General features: G+C 41.7%; 1 protein-coding gene across 3 annotated transcripts in view; it reads right to left on the bottom strand.

The window, feature by feature from the left end:
• Nucleotides 1–606: 606 nt before the first annotated feature.
• Nucleotides 607–11,764, bottom strand: part of Iws1 (interacts with SUPT6H, CTD assembly factor 1) — a 42,694-nt gene continuing 31,536 nt past the window's right edge. For 2 of the 3 annotated variants that reach the window (XM_010637665.2, XM_019209519.2), the window contains exons 11-14: nucleotides 10,210–10,321; nucleotides 9,646–9,702; nucleotides 5,833–5,944; nucleotides 607–807 (exon numbers count right to left, since the gene is read on the bottom strand). In XM_010637665.2, coding sequence (XP_010635967.1) covers nucleotides 676–807; nucleotides 5,833–5,944; nucleotides 9,646–9,702; nucleotides 10,210–10,321 — 413 coding nt within the window. In that variant the 3' untranslated portion in view covers nucleotides 607–675. Of the gene's footprint in view, nucleotides 808–5,832; nucleotides 5,945–9,645; nucleotides 9,703–10,196; nucleotides 10,322–11,764 lie in introns of those variants that run through there. The other variant, XM_010637668.3, reaches the window with a different exon arrangement.

The raw sequence follows: 11,764 nt of genomic DNA, 5'->3' as shown, positions 1-11,764 counted from the left end.
CTTCATCCAAGAATTTGTTAAAATCAGTCACATAATTCAGACCATATATACAATGGCCTGGAATATCTATACAGAATGTCTGCAATCAGAGCTCTTAATCGAGGTTGCATTACACAGGCAAAACAAAAAATCAAAAACCAATGTCCTGAGAATGGAACTCAGTCTCTCATCAGACACAGTTAAAGATCTTCATGGTGACCATTCTCCAATCTAAAGCTTCATTAAGGGCCAGCCCTGAGCTGCTATTAGCATAACATTCAAGGGACCTTCTATCATTCAAGGGACCCAAGGGTTTGACACATTACTTGTCAGAAACCAGGGACAAAAACCAAACAAATTCCTCATTATACCAGTCAGTATGATGAGATTTTTTTTTTTTAAACCAAGGACCAATCTGTAGCTCCACAAGAGTGCACTCTCTAAGACAATGAAGAGACAGCCCTCCAAACCAGAATGAAATTTTATTGTGTAAAGCTTATAGAGGGATGACTAGTATTCTTTTGTACAAAGTACACAATTTTAAATACAACTAAGACAAATGTGAGTCCTATGACAACATGTGGTACAAGCTGAACCATTTACAGACACACTAAAAAATTTTTTAAATATCTTCTTTCTCTAAAGAGTCCATTGTGCATTTCTCAGAGCAGAGATGGGGACATATCCCAGGCAGGGTCACAAGGGCATTTTATTGCCTTCGATGCTGATTTTTACTGCGTGTGCAGATCTGCTTTTTTTCCTGATATCTGTGAATTTCCTCATCTGCTTATCCAGTCGACTGATACCTTTCTTGGAGGTTGCCTGAAACTAAGAGTGAGGGAGAAATTAAAGAGCAAATTATTCGAATACATAAATCCAGTTTTGTCTTTCGTCTTTTATTGAAGATTAAAAGTCAGAGAGCTCTTAGCTGTAGAATAATCAGGATATGCTTCCGCTACCTGAGGAAGCAAGTACACACAGCAGTGTTAGAAATACCTTTGTTGTTGCCTATGCCTTATTTGCAGTCCATGGAAATCTAGAGAGAAGGCGAAATATTGTGACTACAAATCCTCCTGGGTCCATCAACTGCATTACATCTAACTTTCTCCCTGTTAAAGACTAATGGCCCCCACCCACCGCTGAGTACCCGACACTTTCAAACAGTGTAGCATAAAAAAATCCTAATTCTAAATATTATTTTATACCAATCTCAATACTTGGCACCATGTATTTTGAGTTAGCATGAAAACTCAGTCAGATGAGAAAGAGCTGTGCCATCACTTTATCCTCAGATTTCCTGGGCTGTCCTGGACATCTGACTTTTTTTTGGGCAATGTGCTCCAATTCCAGTACTTGGAATCAGTCCACTCGGAAAGCTCCCAGCAGCTCCACACACTAGGCTGCCCACTCCTGGATCCTCCCTGCAAACCCTGAGCCCTAATAGATCTGTTCAGCCCTAGCATCAGGGACGTACTTAGGCCAGTGTCAATCTACTCCTGCCAATGCTTAGTTGTCGCGTGCCTGAAAAGACACGGATGCCAGGACCTAACATTGTTCTAATCTCCCTCCTAATTCATCAACTCTACACCACACTTCTTCAGGACACCAAAAGTATATGATACACTGGTTTTATCAGCAAAAAAACAAAAGGAACGTAACTAGCAAAGAGGGGTTGCTTTAAAAATTATGGTATGACTATATGACAACACAGTATTAAATCACACTCGGTTAAATGGAGTTCTATTATGCTGAGTAAAAATCCCAACAAAGCATACGAGTACGATCACATTACTCCTTGGGGGGGTGGGGCGTGGAGTAATATTGTCTATGCATACACACAAAAAAGAGCAGAAAGGAATAATCCAAAATGCTATTAAATTGCGGCACGATTTCAGGTAGCATTAATTTTGTGCTTTTTGCATTTTTAAAAGTTTATACAGGGCCAGGGATTTGGCTCAGAGGTTCTACTGCCTGCCCCGCAAGCGCAAGGACCAGACTTCAATCTTTGCTGCCAAAAACAAAAACTTTATATAAAAGCATGCACTGCTTCTGCCATTTACTGTCATTTTTTTTTTGAACTGGGGATGGAACTTGGGATCTTGCACTTGCGAGGCAGATGGTGGAACTACTGAGCTAAATCCCCGGCCCTCACTTATAGTCAACTTTAAAAAGCACTCCACAAACTAGACAAATATATGAGCCAGTGTAGTACATGTTACTGCCACATTTAATAAAGAGTGAAAAATCAGAAACCAGAGACTAAACAAATTATTACATATTCATGCAAGGGTCACATACAGCGTTATGTAGCCATTAAAAATACTCTACAAGGTGGCTTAAAAAGTGAAATGACTGGCTGGGCATGGTGGTGCACACCTGTAATACCAGCACTGGGGAGGCTGAGGCAGGAGGACTCTGAGCACTCGAGGCTAGTCTAGGCTACACAGCGAGTTCAAGGCCAGCCTGAATTACAGAGTAAGACCCTGTCTACAAAAATAGAAACAAAACAAAAAAACTGCAGTGAAATGACCAAAATTAATAGTAGTACAAATTTCAATTATATAAAGTATCAACAGAAAAAGAGGCAGCAAATCAAACTGGTTTGGATGTTGAGACCATGGGTGATTTTTTTTTACCATCTCAAATTTCTCTTCAAGTATAAAAGTGAAGTTTAAGGCATAACTGGATATACACGTAAAATGTAAAATTGTGAACAGTGGTGACTTAGTGGAAGAGCAGAGCTTTAGGAATGGAGGTTAATCCAAAGTTTCACAACTAAAACTAAAAACATTTAAAACAAAAGGTTCATTTGTACAAACCCTTCTCTCTTTTTCTGGTACCAGGGATCGAACTCAGGTCCTTGTGCTTTCAAGGCAGGCAGCGGAACCACCGAGCTACATGCCCGGCCCTAAAAGGTTTCATTTGAAAGTCATGTTGTCACTCTAGTTATCTTCATGGACAATATGATTTCTAATAATGCTCATTAGTATCTACACAACGTAAGCATTAAGAGAGTATGCAAGAAACCATCCTGAAGACAGAAAGTGTCAGGTAGTTTAAGGATAGTAAGAAAGAAGGTAATAGATCATCAGCCCCTAAAACATAACTCTTTTCCTTCTGTTTTTTTAGGACAGGGTCTTACTGTGCGGTACAGGCTGGCCTTGGACTTACTATGCAGGCCAGACTGGCCTTAAATCCACAGCAATCGTCCTGCCTCAGCCTCTCGAGTGCTGGGATTATAGGTGTGCACCACCATGCCTGACTCCTCCTACTTGGCAGTGCTGGGGATTGAATCCAGGGCATCAAGCATGCTAGGCAAGCACTCTACCACTGAGCCATACCCCTAGATCAAAGTATGACTGGATAGAGAGTCACAGGCCAAACTACAGCCCCAATAAAGAAGAGCGTGTTACGACTGTGGTGTGCGGGATCAGGAAGGGCGCGTCCCAGGAGCTTCCTGCTGTCTCAAGGCCACTCTCCTGCATCTACCCACAGGGGATGGGATCAGGACTTGCAGCATCGGCAGACAGGCAAGCAGCCCCAGGAACAGGACGCTTCCAAAGAACACTGGCCATTCTGCTTCTGTGACTCTTTCTTGGTCATGCTATACTGTATTTCCCCTATAAAATAAGTCCTAACTGGAAAATAAACCCTCCCATGAGTTTTTGCCCAAAATAAGCCCCCGTTATGACTGTTAGCCAGACTGGTGCATTGCGTAGGTGCACTGTAACGCATGATGGTGTACTGAATTATAGCGTATTAATATGACTTCCTAGAAGACTACTGACATTTATATCTAAAATAAAGAACATAAATTATAATTAAGTATTTGTAAATACGTTAAGTGGACAAGAGGTAAACACCTAAACAGACGAACTCGAGACTTACTGCCAAGTTGCCAATCAGAGCACAGACACAACACAAATGACGTGTGCACTTGATACCGAACAGACACAGCTGTGTTGGATGTGAATCTTCCTCATGCAGCGTGTCGTGTGTTGTACCAACGCACTACGAGCAGGCTACCTAGACAAGAAGGACTCATTTAAGGAGAACTCTACTGCCGGATGTGAGAGGTTGAGGCCAATAGCTCAGGAGTAAATGGAGTCACAAGACATTCTGGCCAGAATGCGGGGTTTGGAGAGTTAAAACAATGCTCCAGAAGCTGACATGACTGTAGATGTTTATACACAAATAAATGCAATCAATTGTTGCATATGAAAAGATAAGACATCCTCTGAAAATAAACCTCACTGCACCTTTTATAGCAAAAATTAGTGTAAGACTTGGGCTTATTTTTGGGGAATACAGAAGTTTCCAATTCTCAAAAAGAAAAGTACTGGGCAAGAAAATATTACACACGGAGTTTAGAAAGAAGTAAAGAGACAGTCAGAAAGAAGAAGTTAGAGGAGACACCGAAGGACATGAATATGCTACCAGTTTTTTAAAAAGGAAGTGCCACAGTGGAAGAAGTCCTCAGCACAGAAGTAATCGTCCGCTACCCTCATTCTCAGTAAATAAGAAAGTGGGTTCTGTCTCGACAGCCGCTTGACGGTATAGCTGACGGGAAGGAAGGTAAGTAAGTGGAGCCTTTGCAAATAATTGCCAAAGCAGAGTCAGAGAAGCACAAAAGGCAGGCAAACACGCATAAACTCTGTGCCCTGCAGCAAAGGTGCTGCCCTGAATCTCAGCACAGACGGTCAATGGGCATGGCTCACGAATCTTCTCAAGTCACTTCTGACCACGTACTAAACGAGCTTTACATCATGAGTTCTCAAATGCATGTTACTGAGCCACAGACAACAGAGAACCTCCCTTCCACCAGGAATTCACCAGCCAATTTATATGCCTGTGTGCACATGACTATGATTCTGGGCCCTGACAGAAGTTTTTCATAAAAAACAGATTAGACAAGGAGAACAAAATGCCCACCGAGGAAGTAATGGCCTATTCGTCTCCAAGGTTATTGCCAAAGGAAGGGACTTTCATGACAACTTCTAAATATCAGAGAGGCCATTCCTTGTCTCAAGGGGCCTGTCCGGGTCACTACTTTAGAAACTAAAGCAGAAAGGCCTTTGTGGTTAAGAAAGCACATGCACACCTGCTTTCCCTCTGCTGACAAGGAAAGCCCACACACAACCCATGCTTTCTTGGAGGATACCTCTCTAAGGGCCAGGCCTACAAGGGCATCCTGTTGCCTTCAATGCTGAACTTGACAGCACGGTGCACTCTGCTGAGCCGTTTCTGTTCCGCAAATCGCCGTTTATGCTTTTCCAATCGATTCAGGCCTTTTTTAAGAATACCAGGCTAGAAAGAGTGGTCCAATTAGAGTAAGATTACCAAGAAGCAGTGTCTGAGAAGTGTCCACAATGATGACAGGAACTATCTAACCTAATGGTTTCACAACAGAATTGCTTCAACAGCTTGGAAGAGAAAAGGAGGGGGACTCTGAGGAAGCAAGAAAAGGTTGTTCTTAACAACAAACATCACTCCACCAGGGCCAGGGATTTAGCTCAGTGGTGCCGCGCCTGCCTTGCAAGTGCAAGGTTCCGAGTTCAATCCCTGGTACCAGGAAAAAAAATTCCCTTGAAATAAAGGGGTTACCAGGGAGAAACCTCCTGTTTCATAACACTCGTTTAAATCTGAAGAAAAGCTTATCAGCAGTGAACTTTAATCTTGGGTAACGCTTTTCTCTATCTTTGACCTGCAATGTGGCTACTAAGACGTCAAAAAACAGATGTCTGGAAGTCAGATAAACCTTAAGAGCTGTAAGGATTCTTAAACATAACGAAAAAGAACATCAAGTGGTAATCTGCATCTGAGGTCCACCTTGCTCCTCCTCTGCTTGCTTACCCGGGATGATTCCATTTCCACATTCCACTTGGGCCTGACAACGTAGTCCTTGTTTGAAGGCATCGGGACTCTCGCTCGGGCACAGAATCCAGGGTCTCCAGGTCTAAGAGCCCTGAGAGAAGGAAGAGGAAAAGCACGCTGACTGTAGTCACCCACTGTGGAGCCCAGGAGCCACTCAACCTCCCGCTCCCAGTCCTGCGCCATCCAGCTGCAACGCTTCAGCACTGTCCTCTGCCCTCTCCCACGCGCCTGCCCTCTTAGCTGAGCGTGTTATCAGACACGCTCTGTCCTGCGTGAATCTACCAGGCCAAGTTCCTCTGCATTCACAGGAATCTTCTTCGCTCCCTTCAGGTTGGATGTCATCAGATCCTCTCCGTCCAAGACTGGTCCTCTAGCAGGACTCTGAACCCTAAGTTCACCAGTCTCGTGGAGTTACTCAGGAGTTCACTTGTGAGGTGAAAATCATGCGGTCAAAATGAGCCCCAGGCAGCCCACTTTCCAGTCCCCTCTGTCTTAGACAGAAGCTTTCTTTCTCTCAATAAATTTTTCCTACTCTTAACCTCCATCGTTCCTAGAATTAGTTCTTCGATTTTAGAGAACATGAACTTGCATTTTGGATGTCTAGCAGGTTTGGGAGTTACATCTCTTCCCTCTATATCAGATTCATAGTTTCTGGTCCTATAGTTAAGAGCTTAATCCATTTTAAGTTGATTTTTTAAAATATGGTGGAAGGCTGGGATTGACAGAACTTTTGTAAATAATCTAAAAACCTACAAAATGTTAGGAATATGTAAAATGACTTCTGCTGTCTCTAACAGCAATCTGTTTTGTTTAGTTCAAAATTAACAGACACTGGGCACTGACCATTTAGGAATATGTAAAATGACTTCTGCTGTCTCTAACAGCAATCTGTTTTGTTTAGTTCAAAATTAACAGACACTGGAGGCACTGACCATGAAACGGGACATCTGGGCTCATCCCTGACCTTGAACACTCCCTTCCTGGGTGTTGAAGAGATGGCTAGACGAATCTTGAGGTGAACTCCCTAGCTACAAGGAACTGTTCGTCTGGGTTAAACTTACTGTCTGGTTACTGTAATTTGTACATGAGTAATGTGAACTGAGGAAATGAAGTGTAACCACCTGCATGAGATTAGAGTTGTAAAACCTGTAAAAGAAGAAGCTTCAACCTAATAGGGGCCGATCGCTGGCACTGCCTCTTTGAGTGCGATTCAACCTTTGCTGGCAAAATAAACTTACTTTATTTCCAAAAAAAAAAAGAGGCCCAAGACCCTATGATGCATATCTAAGACCCTATCATTATGCATATCTAAAATGTACTAATAAATGTTTTGCCTCAAGAAAAAGAGCCAACCATTTTGACACCCACAGTTCTCATGGTTTTGCATATGCAAACCACACAGAAACTTTTATGCTTCTTTTTGCAGAAATCTTTGAGATAATTACAGATTTACATGGAGTCCTAAGAAGCAATAACAAATGGGTCTGGGGATTTAGCTTGTGACTGCCTTGCAAGTGCAAAGTCCTGAGTTTGATTCCCAGTACCAAATCAAAACAAAACCAAACACCAAAAACCAGAAACAGAAACAAAAAAGCAAGCACTCTACCACACGCCTTTTATACTGTATTTTAGACAAGGCTTCATTAAGTTGCCCAAGCTGGTCTTCAATATGTGATCCTCCTGCCTAACCTCAAGTTGCTGAGGTCTCAGGCGTGTGCCACCGCATCCAGCTCTAGTTTACCCCATGTTTTAACATTAAGCTTTCTATAACTTTCATATATCTGGCTAGCCAATTAAAATTCTCCACAACTCTTCTTTGCTCCTTGAAACCACTGCCTCATCATCAAAACTTAGCTATAAACATACCGCACTTTCCTCCAGCTCATCTCCCATCCTCTTGCAATGTGGACGCTGACTGCTGACACGCCCAGCACCAGTGCCTCCTCGGTACCTGGCTTCTGTGCCCTGCTTTACCACTGCTTGCCTCACATGCAGCCTCAATATTATCCAGGCACTGCTCCAACCTGTGTGACCATGTTCCCTCTCTTCACTAGTCACTCTGCTTTCCAAAATTGGTTCATTCATTTCTTTCCTTTTTTGCAGTGCAAGGGACTGAATCCAGGCTTTGTACATGCCAGGCAAGTAGTCTACTATTGAGCTACCGCTTCAGCCCAGCTTAATTTCTTTTTTCCTCTACACTCGAGTCAACAATTTTTCTATGATGATAATAATCAAATTTATGTCTCTAGTACAAATCCCAATTTCTAGACCTATATTTATAGAAGTATCTCATTAGCTACCTCATATTTAATTGCTTGCAAGGATACTCACCAAGGACCTCACATCTGTGCCTGTCTTAATTTTAATGAATGGTAAACCATTGTCTCAGTATGTGTGCTGGAGCCTTCAATTCTAGCCAAATTCTCCCCTCCTAAAGTTACCAGCTCTGGTAGTTTTGCTGCTGCAATGCCCTCTCAATCTTCTGTTCTTCCAGGTCTCTGCTGACTTATTTTTTAACTGTGGGACCATTTTTTAATGACAGCAAGGACAATACAGCTATCAAGATGCTTTCACAGTGATGGAGAATAAGTTTCAGAAGTTTTAGTCAGGTGCTGCAGACCAGTTCATTGGTTCAATATCTAGTCATAATAACTTTTTTCCTTTTGCAAGATACATCAAAATATGTGTTCCTAGTAGAACTTGTCACATACAAAAAATTCAATATAAATTTGATATCTTAAAAGTCTTCTTTGGGGCACTGTTTTAGAGTGAACACATTAGGTTTTGCACAATGTGGAGATGTGATTCTTCTACAAGAATCACAACCCCAGAAGATTTTTTTTTTTTGGTTTTTTGAGACAGGGTCTCACTATATAGTTGAGACTGACCTGAAACTCACTATGTAGCCCAGGCTAGTATCAAACTCACAGCGATCCTCCTGCCTCAGCCTCCCAAGTGCTGGGATTACAGGCGTGCACCACCATGCCTGGCCTGATGTTTTTACAGGTGAAATAAAGAGTTTTACCTATCAGTGAGTGTTGGAGACCAGCTGAAATTGTGCTGAGTAGGCTATAAAATATTATTGAATTGGCTTATGAATTAGCTCTTGATTGAGAGTCGTTCCTAGGCCTAAGAGACTTGGTAGATAAGCCTCTGGCTGGTATGTAGAAGCAGAATTCCCTATGCCAGCATCACAGTGAGGCCTCAATGACTGGTGAAACTGGCGTCCTTGACAGAAAGATGACACTGCAGCTGAGGATTTATGGCTCTTATGTAGCCATTCTCCCAGAACGGACGTTAAATCTACCCACTGTTCCTCCTGGTTCTTTCTGTTGCCTTGCTTCACTAGCCTTGGCTCCTACAGGATGCTATCAACATCAGCACTCCAAATTAAACCTGGTGGCTTTATGTCTAGGCTTAAAAATGTTCTCAGGAATCACAGAGAGAAGTGAAAATGCCTCCTCTTGATTTCATCCTTCACTAGGTCCCAGCAGTCTTTCCAGTTCTGTTTTGCTCCACTCCTGGCCCCACACTGCTGCTTGCTCACTTCCAGCTATTTGGCACTCTGACAGCAGGCCTTGCACAGACTCCACGTTCGAGCCCATTACCCCTCTCCACACTTACACCTGAGAGCATGGACTGTATGCTTTCGTGGTCTCAAAACTTAAGATGTCTAGCACCTTGAAAATTTAATGAATAAACTGTTAATTTTCCAAAGTACTATTTTTCTTAAAGTAGCAAACAGAAATCCTCTATATATTCTAAAAAGACAAATTAATACAAAAACCTTACTTTTCCTCTCCTGTTAGCACTTTTTCCAGGTCTCTTCGGGGTGTCTGACCACCAGTGCTAGGAAAAGAATAAACAGTGAGATTACTAGGAATCCTAGACCATTTTAACTAAGCAAAGAAACAAACCAAAATATCAAACTTAGACCATAATTAGTTGCTTTATACTGGATCAGGGAAAATAACTTCTAGCCAAACAGGTTTCATCCCTAGTGACTCTGTCCTCTCGGATGCAACTGTGTACACCCAAACAGAACAGTAACTTCTTTTACTCCCAGAATTTTGGAAATGGACTAGGAAAGTAATTTTGTGCAAGTGGCTGGAACAACACATTCCCCAGAACCATGAAAGAGGCCTTGCTTCTTACCCAGAAAGGTCTTGGTATGGGGAGAAGACCCTCACCATACACTACTATATTTAACTAAAAGGATATTATGAACAGTTTTCTTCTCAGACTAGAGGAAAGACAAAATTCTATCAGTTTGCAGATGATCTCAAGATCGTTATGACCTCATCTCCCCAGCACAGGCAACAACATTAGCTCACTACTCATACCTGTGCTTCATACCTGCTCAGTCGTCGTCGCTGGGGCATTTGTTCCAGGTCTCTCTGCTCCCTCTCTTCTCTCGTCATTCCTTTATAGTTTGAAGTAAGACCAAATATAGGCCGAGACCATTCATCTGTAACAAGGAAACAAGACCCAACTACTTAGCCCACAAAACAGCATTCTCTCCTACGAGGCTTTTGAATAATCACACCCTTGTACAGCAATGGTGAACCTTTAGAGCCTACTACAGCACACACGCTGTAGCTTTGCCACCACTGCTCTAGATCCTTAACATATCCTTTTCTTAATGATGCTATTATTTCAGGACCATTCACAGGATCAACAGCATAATATTGGTAATTACATAATATCAGTAAAGCCTGGATGATTCAAGAAAATAGTGAAAAAAGGCCAATTCAATCAGTAATCACCAGAGATGTAAAGAAAGAAACATCTGACCTGACAGTCTTAAATGATCTGGGATGACATTTCATAAAAATCAAATTTTCTTTTTAAGAAAGCATTTCTAAAAAAAGCACCTTAATTTGTAGGTTTACTCTGCTGAAAATAGGAAATATTTAAATTCTTCTACTTTCTTAACCCAAAATAGCCCATTACTTGTAAAAATGGTCTAAATCTTTAAAAATTACACCTCTAAATCAGGTGTAGTGGCATACACCTGTAATCCCAGCACTTGGGAGGCTAAGGCAGGAGGATTATCATAAGTTTGAGGCCAGCCAGGGCTACACAGAGAGTTCAAGGTCAGCCTCCACTACAAAGCAAGACCCTGTCCCAAAAACCCCAAATAAATAAATAACATTTGCACAGTATGATGTAAACTACATTTCCTTAATCCTAACACAGTTGCTCAGTGATCCACGAAAAAAAGCATAACATGTATTGACTCACTAAAGGTCCAGAGGTGCTAAATGATGATTCTGTCTGAAACATAATGCAGCTTCCTGCTGCATTAATATGCTATATGAAACAGAAAGCACCTTTACAGACAGCAAACAGACATAGTCACACTAAGAGGCAGGGAATCTCAGGGGTCTACATTATGTTCTAAAACTGGCCCATTGATTCCATTCCAGGATTCAGAATCTCTATTGTAACTCAGGTATAGAGAGAATATTCTGTTTCTCTCAGTGTGGGGGGAGCTGACAAACACTGCTTAAAAGCAATCCAAAGTTTATCATTCAATAGTCAGTTGCAGACCAAAGATGGTATTTTGGCTCTGGTTTATAAATTTATGTTTCTGTAAAAGTTTTGGTAATCTTAAAAATTTAAGAATTCCCAAATACAGATGCAGTTACTTAAATTTCTTTCCAATGTGAAACATGGGAAGTGTTAAGCAGGATAATGAAAACAAATACAGATTTAATTCTTAAAACTGAAGGATTTCAGAAAGATGGCATTTAAATAAATGTATTTCAGTTAGGTTCCAGATTTCTCTGGCACTATAAGAACATGGCAAAGGTTCTGGAGATCATTAAGAAGTAACAGCTATTCCGCTGCCAGCTTTGGAAGCTCAAGATCTTGAGTTCGATGCCTGGTACCAAAAAAAAAAAAAAAA

The sequence above is a fragment of the Fukomys damarensis genome, unplaced genomic scaffold (genome assembly GCF_012274545.1).
Source record: "Fukomys damarensis isolate Sample0158 unplaced genomic scaffold, DMR_v1.0_HiC HiC_scaffold_29, whole genome shotgun sequence".
Lineage (NCBI taxonomy): Eukaryota > Metazoa > Chordata > Mammalia > Rodentia > Bathyergidae > Fukomys > Fukomys damarensis.
This window is presented reverse-complemented; position numbering and strand designations above follow the sequence as displayed.